The 22,703-nt window shown below is 52.2% G+C and overlaps 1 protein-coding gene across 1 annotated transcript in view; it reads left to right on the forward strand.

The window, feature by feature from the left end:
* Positions 1-22,703, forward strand: part of LOC142915780 (TPR and ankyrin repeat-containing protein 1-like) — a 37,814-nt gene that overhangs the window by 2,466 nt on the left and 12,645 nt on the right. The window contains exons 2-12 of the mRNA XM_076061456.1: positions 2,953-3,101; positions 5,381-5,495; positions 6,610-6,766; positions 7,572-7,696; positions 8,167-8,268; positions 10,962-11,097; positions 11,761-14,393; positions 16,388-16,631; positions 17,326-17,525; positions 18,746-19,309; positions 22,014-22,176. Of these exons, the coding sequence (XP_075917571.1) occupies positions 2,953-3,101; positions 5,381-5,495; positions 6,610-6,766; positions 7,572-7,696; positions 8,167-8,268; positions 10,962-11,097; positions 11,761-14,393; positions 16,388-16,631; positions 17,326-17,525; positions 18,746-19,309; positions 22,014-22,176 (4,588 nt within the window). The remainder of the gene's footprint in view (positions 1-2,952; positions 3,102-5,380; positions 5,496-6,609; positions 6,767-7,571; positions 7,697-8,166; positions 8,269-10,961; positions 11,098-11,760; positions 14,394-16,387; positions 16,632-17,325; positions 17,526-18,745; positions 19,310-22,013; positions 22,177-22,703) is intronic.

Raw genomic sequence — 22,703 nt, forward strand, 5'->3', positions numbered from 1 at the left:
ATGTGTGCTGATGATGTTGTGTGCAGGTGATGTGTTGATGTTGTGTGCAGGTGATGTGTGTAGGTGATGTGTGTAGGTGATGTGTTGATGTTGTGTGCAGGTGTTGTGTGCAGGTGATGTGTGTAGGTGATGTAGTGTGTAGGTGATGTAGTGTGTAGGTGATGTGCTGATGTTGTTGTGTGTAGTGATGTAGTGTGTAGGTGATGTAGTGTGTAGGTGATGTTGTGTGCAGGTGATGTAGTGTGTAGGTGATGTTGTGTGCAGGTGATGTAGTGTAGGTGATGTAGTGTGCAGGTGATGTAGTGTGCAGGTGATGTGTGTAGGTGATGTAGTGTGTAGGTGATGTAGTGTGTAGGTGATGTTGTTATGTAGGTGATGTTGTGTGTAGGTGATGTACTGTGTAGGCGATGTAGTGTGTAGGTGATGTAGTGTGTAGGTGATGTAGTGTGTAGGTGATGTTGTGTGCAGGTGATGTGTGTAGGTGATGTAGTGTGTAGGTGATGTAGTGTGTAGGTGATGTTGTGTGTAGGTGATGTGTGTAGGTGATGTAGTGTGTAGGTGATGTAGTGTGCAGGTGATGTTGTTGTGTGTAGGTGATGTAGTGTGTAGGTGATGTAGTGTGTAGGTGATGTTGTTGTGTAGGTGATGTTGTGTGTAGGTGATGTAGTGTGTAGGCGATGTAGTGTGTAGGTGATGTAGTGTGTAGGTGATGTAGTGTGTAGGTGATGTTGTGTGTAGGTGATGTAGTGTGTAGGTGATGTTGTGTGCAGGTGATGTGTGTAGGTGATGTAGTGTGTAGGTGATGTAGTGTGTAGGTGATGTTGTGTGTAGGTGATGTAGTGTGTAGGTGATGTGTGTAGGTGATGTAGTGCAGGTGATGTGTGCTGATGATGTTGTGTGCAGGTGATGTGTTGATGTTGTGTGCAGGTGATGTGTGTAGGTGATGTGTGTAGGTGATGTGTTGATGTTGTGTGCAGGTGTTGTGTGCAGGTGATGTGTGTAGGTGATGTAGTGTGTAGGTGATGTAGTGTGTAGGTGATGTGCTGATGTTGTTGTGTGTAGTGATGTAGTGTGTAGGTGATGTAGTGTGTAGGTGATGTTGTGTGCAGGTGATGTAGTGTGTAGGTGATGTTGTGTGCAGGTGATGTAGTGTGTAGGTGATGTAGTGTGCAGGTGATGTAGTGTGCAGGTGATGTAGTGTGTAGGTGATGTAGTGTGCAGGTGATGTGTGCAGGTGATGTTGTGTGTAGGTGATGTAGTGTGTAGGTGATGTAGTGTGCAGGTGATGTTGTGTGCAGGTGATGTAGTGTGTAGGTGATGTAGTGTGTAGGTGATGTATTGTGTAGGTGATGTAGTGTGCAGGTGATGTAGTGTGTAGGTGATGTGTGTAGGTGATGTAGTGTGTAGGTGATGTAGTGTGTAGGTGATGTAGTGTGCAGGTGATGATGTGTGTAGGTGATGTAGTGTGTAGGTGATGTAGTGTAGGTGATGTTGTGTGTAGGTGATGTAGTGTGTAGGTGATGTGTGTAGGTGATGTTGTGTGTAGGTGATGTAGTGTGTAGGTGATGTTGTGTGCAGGTGATGTTGTGTGCAGGTGATGTAGTGTAGGTGATGTTGTGTGTAGGTGATGTTGTGTGTAGGTGATGTAGTGTGTAGGTGATGTAGTGTGTAGGTGATGTAGTGTGTAGGTGATGTAGTGTGCAGGTGATGTTGTGTGCAGGTGATGTAGTGTGCAGGTGATGTAGTGTGCAGGTGATTTGTGTAGGTGATGTGTGTAGGTGATGTGTGTAGGTGATGTGTGTAGGTGATGTAGTGTGCTGGTGTTGTTGTGTGCAGGTGATGTGTGCAGGTGATGTGTTGATGTTGTGTGCAGGTGATGTGCTGATGTGTGTAGGTGATGTGCTGATGTTGTTGTGTGCAAGTGATGTGCTGATGTTGTGTTGGGTGATGTGTGTAGGTGATGTGTTCAGGTGATGTTGTGTTGGGTGATGTGTGCAGGTGATGTGTGCAGGTGATGTAGTGTTTGGTGATGTGTGTAGGTGATGTACTGATGTGTGCAGGTGATGTGTGCAGGTGATGTGCTGATGTTGTGTGCAGGTGATGTGTGTAGGTGATGTACTGATGTGTGCGGATGATGTGTGTAGGTGATGTGTTGATGTTGTGTGCAGGTGATGTGTGTAGGTGATGTGCTGATGTTGTGTGCAGGTGATGTGTGTAGGTGATGTACTGATGTAGTGTTGGGTGATGTGTGTAGGTGATGTACTGATGTTGTGTGCAGGTGATGTGTGTAGGTGATGTGTTGATGTTGTGTGCAGGTGATGTGTGTAGGTGATGTACTGATGTAGTGTTGGGTGATGTGTGCAGGTGATGTACTGATGTTGTGTGCAGGTGATGTGTGTAGGTGATGTGTTGATGTTGTGTTGGGTGATGTGTGTAGGTGATGTGCTGATGTTGTGTGCAGGTGATGTGTTGATGTTGTGTGCAGGTGATGTGTGTAGGTGATGTACTGATGTAGTGTTGGGTGATGTGTGCAGGTGATGTACTGATGTTGTGTGCAGGTGATGTGTGTAGGTGATGTGTTGATGTTGTGTTGGGTGATGTGTGTAGGTGATGTGCTGATGTTGTGTGCAGGTGATGTGTTGATGTTGTGTGCAGGTGATGTACTGATGTGTGCAGGTGATGTGTGCAGGTGATGTACTGATGTGTGCAGGTGATGTGTGTAGGTGATGTGTTGATGTTGTGTGCAGGTGATGTGCGGATGTAGTGTTGGGTGATGTGTGCAGGTGATGTACTGATGTTGTGTGCAGGTGATGTGTGTAGGTGATGTGTTGATGTTGTGTTGGGTGATGTTTGTCGGTGATGTGCTGATGTTGTGTGCAGGTGATGTGTTGATGTAGTGTTGGGTGATGTGTGCAGGTGATGTGTTGATGTTGTGTTGGGTGATGTGTGCAGGCTGAATTTGTAGAAGAAGTGGATGCGCTCTCCATCGTAATGAATCGGATGGGGAAGGATTTATTTCACATGGGCTACTACCTTGAAGCCCTCAAAATCTACGAGGAGGCTCTGTCCCTGCAACTCTGCCACTCCGCCTCTGTCGGCAGGTATCGTCAAATGCAGACGCATATCGTGACATCTAACGGGCAGGTTCCAAATGGAATTTGTGACATCTCAGCTTGGTCACACGCGTACGTCGTCACGGGATTGCCCCGGCGTTGACAATAATAATAATCAACGTGGTTAAATTTCGATTTGAAGCTTTCGTGACTGCAAGGATTCATCTTCTTTGGTTCTTTCGGTAAAGTCACCACCACCACCACGTAGAATGAGAATAAAATAATAAATTGATAAAATAAAATAACACAATAATAATATTCTCACTACAGCGCTGTCCTACCAGACACAGTCTCGTCCCCTTCGCCTGATGAAGGCCGCTTGTGTTGTGGCCGAAACGTCGTGTTAGAATATTATTATTGTGTTATTTTATTTTATCAATTTATTATTTCATTCTCATTCTACGTGGTGACGGTGGTGACTTTACCGAAAGAACCAAAGAAGAATAATCAATGTGGTGGCGCTGATCGGCTGGAGGTCACAACGTGAGATTGTTACAGGGTCAAGGAACGCGGTCGCGAGGTAGCAGCTGCTGTGCGTTGTGCGATGGAGACTCGGCGCTTGTTGCGCAACCATCCCGAGTCGGGATTTTATTTGAACTTTGATTTGCTGACTCCTCACCCCCCCCTTCCCTCAACCGCCTGGGATAAGAAGGCTCAACTAATCGAGTCTCTCACCTTTCTGAAGAGATGCCGCGACTCTAAGCTGTCTCTCTCCCCCTCCTCTGTTCCGACCATGGATGAACTCGTCCGTCTGAACGGGGCCCGTAGCTATCCGTGGTGCTAAAGTTGAGGGCGCTTTGTTTCCTCTCACACAGCTTAAAAGTCGTGATCTGAACGTGGCTCTTTCACTCCAGCGCTGTCCTACCAGACAGTCTCGTCCCTTCACCTGATGAAGGCCGCTTGTGTTGTGGCCGAAACGTCGTGAGAATTTTATTGTGTTATTTTATTTTATCAATTTATTATTTTATTCTCATTCTACGTGACTTTACCGAAAGAACCAAAGAAGACGCCTGCTTCACGTTTCAGGGCAAGTGCTCCTTTGATCGCTATCAAAGGGGTAACTTATCCCAGCCCCTCCCTTAACCTGTGTATATATAATCCAGGTCGTCTCTAAACTGTGCTCCCGACACAGATATTCTGCGTTGACTTTTACACCCGAAGACGGAAGCTCGTGTTGCCTCCGAAACGTCCGTGATTTAATTGTTTTGTCTTATTTCGTTTTATCTACGCGACTTTACCGAATGAAACCAAAAGAGTTATGAATCCTTGCAGTCACGAAAGCTTCAAATCTAGAATTTGATTTGAAGCTTTCCGTGACTGCAAGGATTCGTGCTCTTTGTTTTTTTGCGGTAAAGTCCCACGTTAGGTAAAAAAGTAAAATAATGAAAACGACTAAAAATGAAATCGCGACGTTTCGGAGGCAACACAAGCTTCCGTCTTGTTTATGAATACCACGAAACATTTTAATAGTAATTGTTTTAACAGAAAGTAGTCACTTTTGACTGTTTATTTACCATGCATTAGGCTAGGCCTAGACTTGTACCGATCATTCTTGGCTGAGACCAAAAACAATCAAAGTGTAATTGCATTAAATAAAGTACCCACAGTAAATAACTCGTGAAATTAACTTAAAGTGAAGAGAACTACCAATAGAGACAGGCACCGAGGGTAGACAAAGGAATACAGAGATACAGGAGAGACAGCAAGACAAAATACAAAGGCAAAGATCCCCCGTGTAGCCTTAGCAGACTGTAGTGGCAAGTGCTGTTAGCGAGCACCTACGAAGCCGGCACCGCACAAGAGGGGGTGGGTGGCCAGCACCACGCCCGACCGCCTTTGTCTCCCCAGTGGCGATGTTTACTACACACCACACCAGGTACTCATTTGAGGCTGAGTCGACCTAGGAGAGGCCCAGGACCGGTTCAGATAATCGTCACTGGTGGTGGCCGTGACTGGGAATCGAACCCGGGTAACTGAGTTCATGGCACAGTGCCACCAACCACTACACATAGAGACAGGCATCAGCTGGGTCCGAGATGTAATAACGGGTGATAATGCTTCCCCTTGTAGGCCAGGCCTATGCCAGGAGGTGTTTGTGCTTTCGTGGGATGAACTGTTGCATTGGCAGTAAATGCCCTTTAAAAAAAAAAACTAGAGACCTTTGCTGTAAATCATGACATTCATTCATTAATCGCTGCGAGTGGATTTCAGTGAAACAAACCCCGAGTCGTGGCATTAAGCGACAGCTGACGTGTGACTCCTGGCAGAGTTGTTTCCCTGCTCTTCTGCAACATGGCCATGACTTACGTCAAGTTGGGGAGATTCGAAGATGCTGTGACCATGTCGTGCAAGTCCATCGACGCTGACCGGCAATGGTGCAAGGTATTCATTGCAGGCGGCAAGCCACACCTTTGCACGAGTCATCATCATAGTCAACAACGCGAATTGTCGTCTGTGTAAATATGTAAGCTGGTCAGATGCTACGTTAATTCATATTTGGTATAATCCTTTTGGCATTGCCAACTGCTTTTCAAATGCATTTGGAAGTTGTGCCATCATGTGCCCCCCCCCAACGGAATTTGTTTTACAGCCCCCAGGGAGAGATAGGCCCACTCAACAGCAATGTGGGATGTCACGCAGACGGGGAGTTGAGGGAAACACAGCCACACACACACACACAGAGAGAGAGAGACGGGAGGGACACACAGAGACAGACAAAAATCTAGACACGTATCAAATATTTCCTAGATAACCTGCATATGCTGTTGGTGCACGTGCTCCGACCAAGCACCTTCTCTAAGGCTGGCACAGCCCCGGCGAAGGCGATCGTGTTACGTGTGGAGTAAGCGTCTCAGCGGTTTAGCGCGTTGCTCTTAACGACCCCACCACCTGTGTTCAACGTCCACCCACAGTTAAAACTGTCGTGAGAGATATCCACACTTGTCCTGGGCCCTTGCCCCGGTGTACAGGGTAGTCCCCGACTCACGACGGAGATGCGTTACGACGACCCCCCCATCGTAAGTCGAAAAATGGCCTAGCCCTACCCAAGAGTCTCAAGAAATGGTGATAATTTAGCATAACAGAGCAATTTACAGTACCGTACTGTATAAACTATATAGTGTATGTATTTATTAATTACTATACTGTGTTGCACAGTAAAATTAAAAGTAAAAAACAAGGTAAATTCTTTGCCTACCCACATGAACTGCAATTTCATAGAAAGTTTTTTTCAGGAAACAATCCCACACTCATTGCCAACACCAGTGACCATTATCCGAACCGTTCCTGGGCTTCCGCCGAGTTCGATTCGACCTCAAATGAGTACCTGGTGCATTGTGTAAATAATCGCAACTTAGGGAGACACGGGCAGCCCAGCATGGTGCTGGCCACCCACCCCCTCGTGTGCCACGCTGGTCTTCATAGGTGGTTTGCAAAACAGCACTTTCCCCAAAAGTCTGTTGAGGCTCCAAGGGGGGATCTTTGTCTTTGTGTGCAGGGTTACTATCAGCTGGGCACGGCGCTCGCTGGGCTGGGCGAGGCAAAGGAAGCAGTCGCTGCGCTGCAACATGGCCTGGCTGTCCTGCTTGTCTCCTCTGGCCACACCGTCAACCTCACCGTTGAATTCCTCATGGAAATGTTCAAGGCCATGAACCGTTAGTATGCCTTGGGATCATTAGGCGCAATGTCATACGGTTTGTGGGCACACTTACCGCAACACAGGCACGTGTGGTTTTAGATACAGAGGTCACCTCCTAGATGATGTGGATTTGTGTAGCGTGCATCTAAATGTGATTTGATCTCTTAGGCACGTGTGGTTTTATATACAGAGGTCACCTTCTAGATAATGTGGATCTGTGTAGCGTGCATCTAAATGTGATTTGATCTCTTAGGCACGTGTGGTTTTAGACACAGAGAGGTCACCTCCTAGATAATGTGGATCTGTGTAGCGTGCATCTAAATGTGATTTGATCTCTTAGGCACGTGTGGTTTTAGATACAGAGGTCACCTCCTAAATAATGTGGATCTCTGTAGCGTGCATCTAAATGTGATTTGATCTCTTAGGCACGTGTGGTTTTAGACACAGAGGTCACCTCCTAGATAATGTGGATCTGTGTAGCGTGCATCTAAATGTGATTTCATCTCAAGGTTCTGTAAGTGGACGGTGCGCGTTGTTATTTTGTACACATTGGGAACGCACACACACGAACACCGCATTCCTCACTCGAAGCTGACACACACATGGACGTATGATCAACACGCACACGAACGCCACTTTTCTCACCAGCAGCTGATGCACGTTTACACACGCGCACACACGCGCACACACAAATGGTAAGTTTTTTTCACGTAAATGTTCCCTTCGTTTTTACACCCTACGGTGTGACATTGCTACGTTTTTGTCTTTTACGTATGCTCCCACGCTTGACTTGGTGGCCTTTCTGTCTGTGTTGGCCGCAGGCAAGACCGACAACAAGAGCCTGTTCGTAGGGGTTCTCCGCATGCTTCAAGAAGAACCGCTGCTGCACACGGAGAAAGTGTGGCAACAGCTGCTGCGCGAGATGGCAGAGCAGGGCCTCTGGAAGGCACGTGCGGCCGACCGCGAGTCGCGCACGCCAGTCGTGTCTGATGCCCCTACGGGCGCGGCGGCATCTCCCGCTCGGCCTCGTGGGATCGTGTCACGCGTCTGCTGAGAGCAAGGCGACGTTTGCGGGCACCCTGGAGCATCGTACGGCACAACGACGGGGGTTTTACGGCGCTCCGTTCTGCCGTCAGCTTGGCGCGTGTGAATTGGCACGCGCAGCGTTCGCGCCGTCTTGGACGCGCGCGAATGCTCAACGAGCGGCGTTTTAATGTTGCGCGATCCGTTCGATGCACGCGCAGTTCCCGTAGTGATCGTGCCCTGTTCGAATTAACGGCGGTGTTTTCCAACGACTCGTGCTGGTTTTAACCTGGCTGACGTTAATGCTTGGGGGGGGGGGGGGGATAGCCCTCATGTCGTGGAACGTGTGTGGGTGATGTTGGTTTTTATTTGTGTCCGGTGTGCAAATAACAGGAGATGTACATAGTGGCGTGTACGCCCGATGACCTCCGACCCCTAAATTCTGTGGTGGGAGTGGAGCCGGCGTCATTAGTGAGTCTCTACTCCCTCTTTCAGGTGGGTCGATGAGTTTGCGATGTGGCCGTAGAATGTTTCTGGTCATACCCCTGTCATTACCTCCCGTAGCCACCAGTCCCTTCACACTCATAACTGATACCCCTGTCATTATCTCCTGTAGCCACCAGTCCCTTCACACTCATAACTGATACCCCTGTCATTATCTCCTGTAGCCACCAGTCCTTTCACACTCACAACTGATACCACTGTCGTTACCTCCTGTAGCCACCAGTCCCTTCACACTCACAACTGATACCCCTGTCGTTACCTCCCGTAGCCACCAGTCCCTTCACACTCACAACGGATACCCCTGTCATTACCTCCCGTAGCCACCAGTCCCTTCACACTCACAGCTGACTCCCCCTGTCGTTACCTCCCGTAGCCACCAGTCCCTTCACACTCACAACTGATACCCCTGTCGTTACCTCCCGTAGCCACCAGTCCCTTCACACTCACAACTGATACCCCTGTCATTATCTCCCGTAGCCACCAGTCCCTTCACACTCATAACTGATACCCCTGTCATTATCTCCTGTAGCCACCAGTCCCTTCACACTCACAACTGATACCACTGTCGTTACCTCCTGTAGCCACCAGTCCCTTCACACTCACAACTGATACCCCTGTCGTTACCTCCCGTAGCCACCAGTCCCTTCACACTCACAACGGATACCCCTGTCATTACCTCCCGTAGCCACCAGTCCCTTCACACTCACAGCTGACTCCCCCTGTCGTTACCTCCCGTAGCCACCAGTCCCTTCACACTCACAACTGATACCCCTGTCGTTACCTCCCGTAGCCACCAGTCCCTTCACACTCATAACTGATACCCCTGTCATTATCTCCTGTAGCCACCAGTCCCTTCACACTCACAACTGATACTACTGTCGTTACCTCCCGTAGCCACCAGTCCCTTCACACTCACAACTGATACCCCTGTCATTACCTCCCGTAGCCACCAGTCCCTTCACACTCATAACTGATACCCCTGTCATTATCTCCTGTAGCCACCAGTCCCTTCACACTCACAACTGATACCACTGTCCTTACCTCCTGTAGCCACCAGTCCCTTCACACTCACAACTGATACCCCTGCCATTACCTCCCGTAGCCACCAGTCCCTTCACACTCACAACTGATACCCCTGTCATTACCTCCCGTAGCCACCAGTCCCTTCACACTCACAACTGATACCCCTGTCATTACCTCCTGTAGCCACCAGTCCCTTCACACTCACAACTGATACCCCTGTCATTACCTCCCGTAGCCACCAGTCCCTTCACACTCACAACTGATACCCCTGTCATTACCTCCTGTAGCCACCAGTCCCTTCACACTCATAACTGATACCCTTGTCATTACCTTCCGTGGCCACTAGTGCATTCGCACTGTAGGCTGACTCAACCTGTCGGTGATTGTTCATAAGGTCATGCAAAATAGTAGTCGTATGTCCTCGTCAAAGTTAAGTTTAATACCATGATCAAGAATATTCATATGCGGTGGCTGTCATTATCAACGTTTCGACTCCAATCACCAGGATGTATTCTAAATTAATGTTCAGATACTGAGTGTGGCCAGTTCCCTGTCTTGGGCACAGTTCAAACAGCAGGGTATGGCCTCTCTGGTGATGCCTGTGCTCGAGGAAGGAGTTTCCCAGGTTCACGTGAACTTGTTATCATTCCAAGCCACCAAGCCTGTTCGATTTCCAACTACTGTGCTAATTTATTTTTTTCTGCATCTGTTTTTTTTAACTCTTGGAACTCAAAGATAACACACAAATGTCTACAAGGGACAGACAAGATCGCATTTTTTAAATTCTTTTTTGGAAAAGTCAAATATACAGCAGCCTCTAACGCGTGATTATTCTCTAATCGACGTTGTTCCCTCTCCCTGTCTCTCGGTGCATTCCAACGGATGTCTCGCCGTGATTTTTTGCGTAATTTCCAGCTTTTATTTTCCGGTGTTTTCCCAGCGGCTCTCTGCGTTTCTCATCCGTGTCTTATTAGGCGGTGATTGTGATCTAAGCAACCTGCCGGGTGGCTCAGTGGCAGAGCAAACGGCTCCCAGTTAGAGGGCTGTGAGTTCTAATCCTGGTTGGGAGTTCACTTCACCCATCATCATCATCACCCCTCAACCGTTTGATAACAAAGCAATCATCATCAGCTGTGAAAACCACAGCAAGAAAATTTGAAAAAAAAAATTCTTGCTGTGGTTTTCACACCTGATGATGATTGCTTCTTGTGTTGCAGTCGAAACGTCGTGAGAATTTTATTTCGATTTAAAGCTTTCGTGACTGCAATGATTCATCTTCTTTGGTTCTTTCGGTAAAGTCACGTATTTTATTGTTTCCCTTCTACGTGGTGGTGACTTTACCGAAAGAACCAAGAATATGAATCTCTCTCTGCAGTCACGAAAGCTTTAAATCAAAACTTTAAAATGAGCAACCACTTTGTGAGGATGTCAGCGGCAGTTGGCGTGTGGATCGACTCGCCCTCCCACCGTAGAAACGCAGAGTTTACACCGCTGGCTAGGGCCGTGAAACAGCAGATGAGCACCGCTTCAACTAATTTGGGGTAGGCAAATCACTTTTGACTTAACCTAAGCAAGAACGGTTTCAAGGGAGGAGACCCGTGGTGAACTGGCGTGTGGAGGGCCCTCCTGTGTACTTTTTGACCAGTGTCATCTTGCCACAGCTGCTGGCCCCGGGTCAAGAGAAGTGGATCGCCGTTATGGTCACGTGGCTCCTCAGCCACGGCGCGAAGCCCGCCTCCATCGGCGCCAACCCCTTGCACGCCGCGATGATCCTCATCCTTCACAAGGGCATTGATGGTAAGTAGCAAGAAGTGCGCGGTGATTCTTCGAGGTGCGCAAGTGGGAAACGCGTAAGAGTGTGTGTTAACCCAGGGGTGCTATTGTATTGCACGTATGTTTAATTAATTTTGCGCCGTTATGTGTGGTGGGTTCTGGAGACACTTTGGATAGGCAACTTCTTTATTACAGTACATAGTTCATAGTTAGTTCATAGTTCATTTATTTGGTATAGCCCTGTGAGCCATTCGGCTCTTGAATCGGGTGCAACCGCAACAAACAAAAAACATGAACAAGAAAACATCTTAAAGTGACTTTGTGTTGACTGTGCAAACAGAAAATTCAGGAACAAAAATATCAAAATATTCCTGAAATAGCACCGTACACCAACGCTGTGTGCAAAAATCCCAGTGGGATGCAAGTCAAATAACAACAACAACAACCACAAGACAACTAAGATTAAGGCCATCAGTCTAACTCCGCCACGTGGCGGTGAGCGGCCGTCTACGGGCAAACTGGCCGGCACGTCGGTTCGCCACCCGGGCCACGTCGCGGGCTCGGCGCCTGCTTAGCTCGCGAGAACCGACAGGGTCGGGAGGCGCGCCTCCGGGCGATTGGCGCAGAGAGCCGCGTTTCTCTGGAGCTGCTTATCGCTTTGCGCCGTGTTTTTTTATCTGTCGCCAGACGAAGAGGGGCTGCGCGTCCTGAAGCTGCTCTTGGAGAAAGCCCCGAACGTCAACGCGAGGGACGCGGGCGGCAACTCCCTGCTGCACCTCGTCTTCTCTTCGCCGCCCTCGAAGCGCCACGACGAGATACTGCGCCTGCTCGCCGCGTGCCGCGTCGACGGCGCGTGCCGCAACAAGGCGGGGAGGCGCGCGTTCTGGGGCGTCGGGCCGAAAGACCCCCGCGTGCGGACGTGGAACAGCCTCGCCCGCGAGCAGAAAGGCGGCGGCGGCGGCGGCGGCGGGAGCGGACGCGACGGCGGGAGACGCAGGCGCCCGCCGGAGCGCAGGAGGGCGGCCGGGCCCGAGGCGCTCGCCTCCGATCCCGTGGGCGAAACGGTCGAGGAGGCGGGGGAGGACGACGACGGCGACGACGGCGACGTGGAAAAAGTGGACGCCGCGAAGGAGGATGCGGTCAGTTTGGCCCGAGACGCCTTGGCCCGAGAAATCGAAGGGCTCATCGAGGAGTACGACCCCGCGGAGACGCGGGCGGCGAGATCCGCGGAGCCGGCGTCTCCCGCGCCGACGGCCGCCGAGCCGCCCCCGAGCGTCGCCGAACGCCAAGCCGGCGGCGGCGGCGGCGGCGGCCCTCCGGACGCGCCCGACGAAGCGGACGGTTTGTCCGACGGCGAAGACGCCCGCGACGAGGACGGTGTCGGGGACGGCGACGACGACGGTGACGACGGCACGGCGGGCCCTGACTTTGAATCGCTGACCTGGGAAATCGAGTGCACTCGCGACGCCCTCAGAACCCTCAACGACAAGAGCCTCCCGCGCGCCGCGAGGAGGAATATCGTGAGGGTGATTTACTCGCTGGGCAACGGTGACTGGCACCTTCACCGCATCAAGAAAGTGAAAGGCGTCGCCGAGTCCAGCGAGATCAGGCTGTTTGAGGCCAGGGTAGACAGGGCCGCCAGGCTGCTTTGGGAATTGGCGATCGACTTTTCGCCACGTTGCAGTGCCAAGCCCGAGAAAATCACCGGCTCCGAAGAGTCTGCTTCGGGAGGAGAGACGACTGGAGAAGTCTACAGCGAGATCATCCGCATTTGGGACATTGTCCTTGATCACAAGCAACTCGACCACAGAATAAAGAGGATCATTTCCTCCTGCGACCGTGGGACGTCCTGCTCGCTCCGCCGCAAGCTGAAGGGCATCGAGCGAGCATCGTTCCCCTCGCAGCAGAACGTGCGGCGGAGGTACCCGCTGCTCTTCGTCAAGGCGGGCGGCTCCGCCGGTGCCCGGCCCGTGTCGGCGGAAGCCCGGGATTACTTTCCTCCGGCGAGCACGACGGAGAACGAGTACAACATCGAGAAGTTCCACACCTTCGGCACGACCGTGGCGCTCAACGTCCTGCGCTGCCCCGAGCAGACGATCGAATACCCGTTCCGCGTGGGAGAGCTGGAGCACGCGGTCATCAACCTGAACCCCATGCCCTCGGAAGCCATCATCCTCGTTGGCCGCTCGGGCACCGGCAAGACCACGTGCCTGATGTACCGGCTGTGGAACACGTTCGACAGGTATTGGCAGACGACCGCGCTCCGGGGAGAGCCGTGGATCCCGAAGGCCGCGCTTCCGCCGCCTCCGTTGCCGGACGACGCGGGAGTCGGGGAGGACGTTGCGTTTGACTGCCCCGTGAAGAACGGCTGTGTGGGTGATACCGGCCGAAAGGGAACGCGCGAGCCGGAACGAGAAGCTTGCCTCCATGCTTCAGAGCTTTTCGACGTCGACCGAGGAAATGATTTCTTGGAACCTGCGGCCGAGCTCGGTGCCGCACGGCTCGCAAGTCACCAGCCCGAGGGAGGCGCCGCTCCAATTTGTGAACATCTTCATCAGCTGTTTGTCACCAAGAACCACGTGCTGTCTCGAGAGGCGCAAAGGAACTTTGTGGAACTGTCCAAATCTACCGCCGGCACCCGGCACTACTCGCCCGTTGACATCAGCGGCGTGTACAGGCTCCAGGACGTCAAAGACGAGAACTTTCCGCTCTTCTTGAACTCGCGACAACTCCTCCTGCTGCTCGACGCGTCGCTCGCGAACCCATTCTTTGCCAGGAACGGAGACGGGAGCTTAAAGGAAGCCGTCCGCGGGTGGTCCATGGACGACGACATTTTGGGCCTCGGCGACACAGAAGACGCGATGGAAGAGGATCCTGACGACGAGGAAGACCACCGGGCGGACATCGGCAAACTTCACGAATCCAAAAAAGAGGACCCCAGGAAGTTCGTGACGTACGAAGTGTTCACGAGCGACATCTGGCCCGCCATGGTGAAGGGGAAGAGCCCGTATAACCCTGCCACGGTGTGGATGGAGATCAAGTCTTTCGTAAAGGGCTCCGTGGAGGCCCTCCAGAGCCCCAACGGGGTCCTCGGTTTGGAGCACTACGAGGAGCTGGGCCGGAAGCGGGCGCCAAACTTCACCGGGGACCGTGGCGAGGTGCATCGGCTGTTCCGCGCCTACCAGCACGTCAAGTCCCAGAGGTGCTTCTTTGACGAGGAGGACCTGGTGTTCCACATCTACTCTCGCCTCTGCCGGCTCGAGGTCACGCCTTGGTCAATACATGAGCTCTACGGGGACGAGATCCAGGACTTCACGCAGGTGCAAAATCAACCGTGCCGGTGCACGCGTTAAGTCGTCGGAATCGGAACGTTTATTTGCATTGGAGGAATCCGATGAGCTATGAAGCTAAATTTTGATTTAAAGCTTTCGTGACTGCAGGGATTCATATTCTTGGTTCTTTCGATAAAGTCACCACGTTGAAGGGAAACGATAAAATAATAAAAATAAAACCATCACAACGTTTCGACTGCAACACAAGCAATCATCATCAGGTGTGAAAACCACAGCAAGAAAATTTGAAAAAAGTGGCGTTTTTTTCTTAACGTCAGCACCACGCAGAGCGATTTGACAAGTTTGTTCAGATGGACGAGTCCATCTATGTTTGGAAAAGAGGAGGGGGGAGACGAAAATAATGGATGCGGTCTGAAAGCCACCGTAAGCGTGAACAATCAATTAAGACCCGAAATGAAAGGACTTTACCGAAAGAACCAAGAATATGAACTATAAAGCTCTTTTTTTTACAGATCTCCAGATCTCAGGGCACATTTGGAGATGTGTTCCTGATTTTTGGATGCATCTGAAAAATTATGAAAATTGGTACCTAGATAAGAATTTCGGACGAGATCAGAATTTACATCATTAGACCTCCTTTGCCAGTACCAAAATAAAATAATAGGGTTTTCCCCTTTTTTTTCTGGCAACAAAACTGAAACCTTTTTACAAGGATTAATGTTACTGCATTAACCACAATACCTGCAGTCAAAATGCAAACAAAAAACACACACTATGATAATATATGTGGCATTGTCCTTGAAACTGATTGGTCCACACCAAGGGACGAGCTTGATGATTCGCTACTGCCTTAGTGCTGCGTGGTTAGCGAATCATCAAATAACACGTTATTTAAATGCGTGCCTACAAAGAGCAGCGTACTTCAATAGGGATTGCCATTGGTAGGGCTATTTTAATAAACAATGAATAATAAAGAGGAAGGACAAGTTCAAAGGCCTCGCATAATGCACATGCATAATGTACGTTGCCTCAGTAATCCCCCCCCCCCCCCCCCGTCAATTGTGCAAGAGCCCAGCTGCGTGGTCAACACATCTATGCCTCTATATAAGGAACGGAACAGTAAGACTTTTCCACATATCTGGCTGTTGCCTGATGAAGCTAATTGTAATTACTGGCGAAACGTCACGGTACTCAGACTGTAAATGTTGTGGCTTGGCTCTCCAACGCACAACCGGTGTGCTGTACTAGTACACAACACTATACACTACACTACTATACACTACACTATACACTACACTATACACTACTATACACTACACTATACACTACATTATACACTACACTACTATACATGACACTACACACTAGTGCTGTACTAGTGATGAATTGGCCACGTTCTGTTTACGTGACAATCCTTACTAGTTGGCTGTTTTGACGACACATTTATATATTTACGCGATTTAACCCAAAAACCTCTATTACGGATGATATTGGTTGCGAAAGCCTACGTGACGTGTTAAACTGCATTGCGCACGTGTGGATTCTTGTATTTCACCACGGTGACCCACAGAGCATTAACCGGGTCCATAACTAAATAGCAAGGTTAGGGAGGTGTACAGCACGCCATTGGTGAAAATAACCAGGAGCGACGGGCCAAAGTGTGAAGCAACACTTGGGAATCAAAAAGAGCAGAACAAACGTCTCCCACAAAATAAAAACGCTGAGATAGACCCTGGGCCGGGACATCCGGCTAGGACGTCGGGGGACTGACGGGCGAGACTAACGGCGGAGTAGAGGTTCCAAGGAAGGAGAAAGCGGTGTAGACAGACGACGCGATTCGGAGAAGCGACGGCGAAGAGCCGCCGACACCGCCGGGAGGCGTTTGCCCAGCAGCGGGAGGACGTTGACGGTGGAGAGACGACGGCAAAGTAGGTGCCGACTGACCGAGCGCCGTCACCTGCGACCGCCGCCCCCCCTTTGCCCCCTCCACCCACCACCACTCCACCGTGTCCCGTGCGCAGGCCGAGCTGGCGTTGCTCATGCGCTGCTGCGCCGACCCCAACGCCATGTTCCTCACGGGGGACACGGCCCAGAGCATCGTGCGCGGCGTGGCGTTCCGTTTCAGCGAGCTGCGTTCGCTCTTCCACTTCGCCAGCCTCCCGCCAAGCGGCGGCGGCGGCGGCGGCGCGGCGCGTCGCTCGCGCATCGACGTGCGCAAGCCCAAGCGTCTGTACGAGCTCTGCCAGAACTACCGCTCGCACTCGGGTGAGCGCCTGCGAACACGTGCAGGCCTGCGCCTGGGCGGGGGGGGGGGGGGCAGGCGGGTGGCACGCCGAGCCGCCGTCGCTGCCACCGAGGTCCGGGTCTGCGGATGTCCCCGGCGCGAGGTACGCGCCCTTGCGTTGGGGGGGGCGTCCGCCCGTGTTCGGTGACTCTCCTTGGCTCCGTGTGGCAGAGTCGGCTTGAGCGAGCTGGTTGGACTCGGGCTCTGAACCGGCATCTAATGAATCCGCTGTGGTTATTGGGGAAGGGCCCTTTTTTGCCGTACACCGCCGCCCTTCCGTGAATGCAGCCGGGAGCAAAACTAGTCGGGCTCATTGAACGGTGAAGCCTGCAGCAGATAGTTTAACATGGAGGCTTTTCGCAACCATTATTAGATTGCGTAAATGTGAAAATGCGTCATTAAACCCACCACCACCCAACACAGCAAATTGGTAAGGTTTGTCACGTAATCAAAACGTGCCAATTAGTTACTGCTGCTGAGTATCGCCGGTTCTCGTAATGCTATTAAAAACGCGACAACCTCGGCGCAAAGTCAAGCCGCGCCTTCTTCTCAGGTCGGGACCACGAGTTTAAACACTTGGTCCGTTAACACGCGGCCTCCGCACGATCCCCCCCCACCACGTAACCACCGCCGGTCCTTCCTCTCCCACGTGCCCCCCGCGTCCCTTCGCGCCAGGCATCCTGGCGTTCGCCTCCAGCGTCGTGGACCTGCTCCAGCACTTCTTCCCCGAGTCGCTGGACTGGCTGCCACGGGACCAGGGGCTGTTCGCGGGGCCGCTGCCCGTCCTGCTCGACTCGTGCAGCTCCGAGGACCTGGCCATCCTGCTGCGAGGCCACCAGCGCCGCGCCCAGCCCATAGAGTTCGGGGCGCACCAGGTTTGTTTGCCATTGGGCGGCGGAGGTCGGCTTTGTTTTTTTTGTCATCTGTAATCCGTGTACAACCTGGTGGAAACCGGTATGAAACCGGTATAAAGCGGTCTGAACCGGTTTTCGGCACGTGTAGATATCTGCAGCAGTAAACGTAACCTTTTAAACTCGGGAACGAAGGGAGCTGCCTGCCGCGGTGGGTGTCATAGGCAGCACGCTGGACTTGCAATCCAGCGGTCGTTGATTCCGGGGCACAGCAGCTGCAACAATGGAGCAGGTTTTTCAAATCCCTCCCCTCCCCCACTATCCACTCTGCAATACACACGGGCGCACCGCAGTCGACTGGCAGGTTACGCGTGGTGGGATCAAGTGAGGGTACGCCTCCTCCTTCCAAGACGTTAGCTTAGGAGACAATGCCAGATACCCTCTATTGGAAGCCCTTCTTCCGGAAGTGGCATGAGCAATAAATCAATTGCAGGGCTTGCCCCTCTATCTCTTTTCGACCCAGTAACTAGGACAAATGTAACCGAGGGGTGATCTAGGCCGCCGTGAGGTTTGTACGTCCGCGTGTGCGCCAATCGGTGCATTCGTTACTTAAAAGTTCCACTGGAATCGGTTGCCGTTTCCTAGACTTTCATAACCGGTAATCGTTGCTCAAGCCGGTTATCGGATCAGTTACCAGTTAGCAACAGCGGTTTGTACGTGTCTTAGCTTTCCACTCGCGTACGAAGCGCATGGCACCCTCGTTTGAGAAATGGGCCCGAACGATTTGTTACCGAGATACCTCTGGATGTAACGTACGTTGAACTTCTTTCGCCTCCGTACGTAACCAACCGTGCTAGTGTTCAGATGTAGCCTCGCAGTTCCAAGCCGAGCCCGTACTCGAGCGTAAGGAGTGCTCGGTGCAGGTTAGGGCTCGTCTACACGTAGCGCATTGTTATCGCCTGCTTGTGAGTGTGCACGTATGCCCCCTTACACGCGAGTCATTACACAGGTAAACACGCATGGTGTAGTGGATATCAGCCGGAAACCTGGGTTCCATTACTGGTCGATTCAGCCTTAAAGGACCATCTTGTGCGGCATGTAAACTTCAGCGCTTGGGAAACAAAGGCGGCCGGGCGTGGTGCTGGCCACCACCACCACCCCCCTCGTGCTCAGCAGAGCCACTCGCCCCAATAGTCTTGCGTGGTGCCGCTACAGGGGGTACCTTTGCCTCTTGCGCGCGACAGGTGATCCTGGTTTGTAATGAGAAAGCCAAGGAGCAGCTCCCAGAGGAGCTGAGCCTGGGCCTGGTGCTCACCGTCTACGAGGCCAAGGGGCTGGAGTTTGACGACGTTCTCCTCTACAACTTCTTCTCCGACTCGGAGGCGAGCTTCCCCCCCCCCCCACGGCCTCCGCTTGGTGCCCGTTGCACGTGTCCCCGATATTGCCACCTTTCCCTCCTTGTCAGGGGACTCCTCGGTGCGGCCATCATGCCCTGGCGGCACGTCTTCGCCCTCCTTCTGGTCACGCCGGCTCAACTCTTTCCGCTCGTCTCGTTCTCTCGCTCGTGCGTCTGGCGTGCGCGCGTCCCCGCCGACCCTCCTCGCTCCGGTCGCGTTCTTTACGCCCGCGGGGGGGGCCGTGCGCAGGCAACCAAGGAGTGGCGGGTGGTGAACTCGTACGAGGCGCCTGCCCGCAGCGACGACGCCGGCACCGTGCCCTCGCCGCGGCCGCTGGAGGAGACGTTGCTGGAGGAGGAGGTGCTGCTGCCCGGCTCCCGCCCTCTCAACTTTGACCCCATTGCCCACAAGGTCGGCTCCTCGCTAACGGTCGCTCGCTTGTCTGGCCAGCTATCGCTGCACAACACAAAGCAAGCGGACGATACCTCTCCTTCGTTGATATTTTAAAGATGTTTTTTTTACATAATTAAAAATAAGAAAAGGTTTTAACCCTTTCTGGGAAATTAAACAGGAGGTTTAAAAATAGAAACATTTTGCAAGGCATCAAGTCTGCATTAACCACCACACACAGTACTTGTGGCAAATCATGCCAGGCAAGGCCCACTGAGCTACACAGCTCTTTTTCAGAAGTGGCCTGGCCACAAATCATAGCTCAGTGAATTAACTTATGATGTGGATTTCATTTTTCCTCAGCCAAATACTCCAAATGCATGTTTCTAAATGTGGAAACGGAGAGAAATCCACGTGCCCACGGGGGAGAAACAGGCAAACTCCAAATACACAGGTGCCAGGCTTGGGGATGGAACCAGTGACCTTCTCTGTACCACGCGAGATAGTTAACATCTCGCCACTGTGGCACCCGCACATCCCTGTCCTCCACGTGAAAGCACTTCTCACATTCCTCGTCACGCAACGCTTCTCAGATCGCGCATTCCCAGAGTACCTTGCGGTAGACAGGAAGTTTTTAAAAGCGACTTTATTTTTCACACGGCGGCAACAGATCTGGTTGAACAGGACGCGTCGTCCGGTTATTGACGTCGTTGCCGCCGCACACAAAGCCGGCTCCACCGACACCGCTGACCGTGCCGAGCGCTCGCCCCCCCACAGGGCCTCTCCACCTGACGTTCACAAACCCGAGTCGACTTCGGAGCAGTGCTTGAACCCCGTGCGCACATTCGGCCGTCTCGTCACTCCGCTGCTGGATGAGGGCCTCCCCATTGGCCAGGCGGGCTGTGGTGGGGGGGGGGGGGTGATTTGACCATACTTCACCACGCCGGTCAACGTCGGTTGACGAAGTCGGGGAGCTTAGACGTGTGAGCATGGAAGCGCAGTATAACAATTTGATGTTGCTACACCTCTCCCACTGCTGCTCATCACGGAGCTCTGCGGCCTCCAGCACGTGTTATGCATGGCGGTCACGCGTGGAAGCACTAGCCAGGCCCAAATACCAGCTTAGCTTCTTAGAACTGATGAGCATATTGAGCAAATATTCCAGGCGATTACTCAGTTGGTGATTACACGTGGCAGTAATCATCGCCCGCGACTGGCAGACTCATGCCTGTTGGCGGGTCAAGTGCCGAGTCACCTTGTGAATTGGCGCTTGACCTCATCTGAGATTAGATGTAAGATTTTTTATTTAAAGCTTTCGTGACTGCAGGGATTCATATTCTTGGTTCTTTCGGTAAAGTCACCACGTAGAAGGGAAACAATAAAAAAAATAAAACAATAAATTTCTCACGACGTTTCGACTGCAACACAAGCAATCACCATCAGGTGTGAAAACCACAGCAAGAAAATTTGAAACAAGTGGCGGTTATTTTTAACGTTAGCACCACTTTTTTTCAAATTTTCTCGCTGTGGTTTTCACACCTGATGATGATTGCTTGTGCTGCAGTCGAAACGTCATGAGAATTTTATTTTAATTATTTTTTTATAATTTTATTGTTTCCCTTCTACGTGGTGGTGACTTTACCGAAAGAACCAAGAATATAGATAGATGTAAGGTGTACAGCACTCTGGGACGACCCAGCGTACAGGAGGGAGGTGGCACTCTGTCAAACGCAAACCGTTGCCGTCATCGACATTGTTCGATGAAAAGGCATTTGAAGAATCCCCCGGGGTGAAAATTGGCGCGGGGTTTCATTTTTTTGTACCCTCGTGAAAATTGGCAAGCTGGAACGGTTTGTGTCAAAACCATCGCTGATCTCGTCACCGAGCGCAAACCATCGCCGCAAACTCCGCCCCACCCTTGCAGCGGCCTTTGGCTGGCCCGTTGAACAAAGACGGCCGCCGCATCGCGCGCCTTCAGGGTGCGCTTCCACAGCTCTCTGAAACGCCCCTCCTTCTTCAGGACCGCTTCTCGCATTGTTTAGTTTCGTTGTTCTTCATCCCATGCGCCTCCTACGAAGGTCGGTTGGCTACGTACGGCGTGAAAGACGTTCGACGCTACGCGCCGGGCGCCTCCGCACACTCGGCGCGTCTCTCGCACACACACACAGACACACACACACAGACACACAGACACACACACACACACAGACACACAAACACAGACACACACACACACAGACACACAGACACACACACACAGACACACACACACAGACACACACACACAGACACACACAGACAGACACAGACACGCACAGACACACACACACAGACACACACACAGACACACACACACACAGACACACACACACAGACACACAGACACACACATACAGACACACACAGACACACACACACACACAGACACACACACACAGACACACACAGACACACAGACACACAGACACACACACACAGACACACACACACAGACACACAGACACACACACACAGACACACAGACACACACAGACACACGCACAGACACACACACAGACACACACACACACAGACACACACACACAGACACGCACACACACACACACACGCTGCGGAGGGCGGCGGCTACACCGAGCGGCAGGGTTTCCACTTGCCAAGGGGGTTTTACCGAGGTCACGCGGCGACGCCGGCGCGCCGGCTCACCGCGCCGTATCCATTCCCCCAGGTGCTTGTCGGCGAGCTCAAGCGCCTGTACACGGCGGTGACGCGCGCCCGGGTCAACCTGTGGGTGTTCGATGACCACGAGGAGAAGCGCACGCCCATGTTCCGCTACCTCGTCGGGAGGAACCTCGTCACGCTCGTCCGTGCCACCCCGGGCGAAGAGGAGGGTGGGTGGCGGAGTCGCGTCGCCGCTTCGGCGATAACGCTCCGCCGGCTCCCGAGCCGATCGGTCGTCCAACTTGCGCTCGCACGATCCTGCTTGTCCCAAGAGCCTCCATTCAGCCACTGACTAGCACTCGTCTCACTCCACGGCACTCTCCATTCTCCTGCCTCTCCCCTCTCATCTCACCATACTCACCTCCATGTCCTCTCCTGCCTCTCCCCTCTCATCTCACTCACCTCCAGGCACTCTCCTGCCTCTCCCCTCTCATCTCACCATACTCACCTCCATGTCCTCTCCTGCCTCTCCCCTCTCATCTCACCATAATCATCTCCATGTCCTCTCCTGCCTCTCCCCTCTCATCTCACCATACTCACCTCCATGTCCTCTCCTGCCTCTCCCCTCTCATCTCACCATAATCATCTCCATGTCCTCTCCTGCCTCTCCCCTCTCATCTCACCATACTCACCTCCATGTCCTCTCCTGCCTCTCCCTCTCATCTCACCATAATCATCTCCATGTCCTCTCCTGCCT

Source organism: Petromyzon marinus, unplaced genomic scaffold (assembly GCF_048934315.1).
Source record: "Petromyzon marinus isolate PM22_M1 ecotype Great Lakes invasive population unplaced genomic scaffold, UKy_Petmar_22M1.pri1.0 PM_G_Scaffold_35, whole genome shotgun sequence".
NCBI classification, from domain to species: domain Eukaryota; kingdom Metazoa; phylum Chordata; class Hyperoartia; order Petromyzontiformes; family Petromyzontidae; genus Petromyzon; species Petromyzon marinus.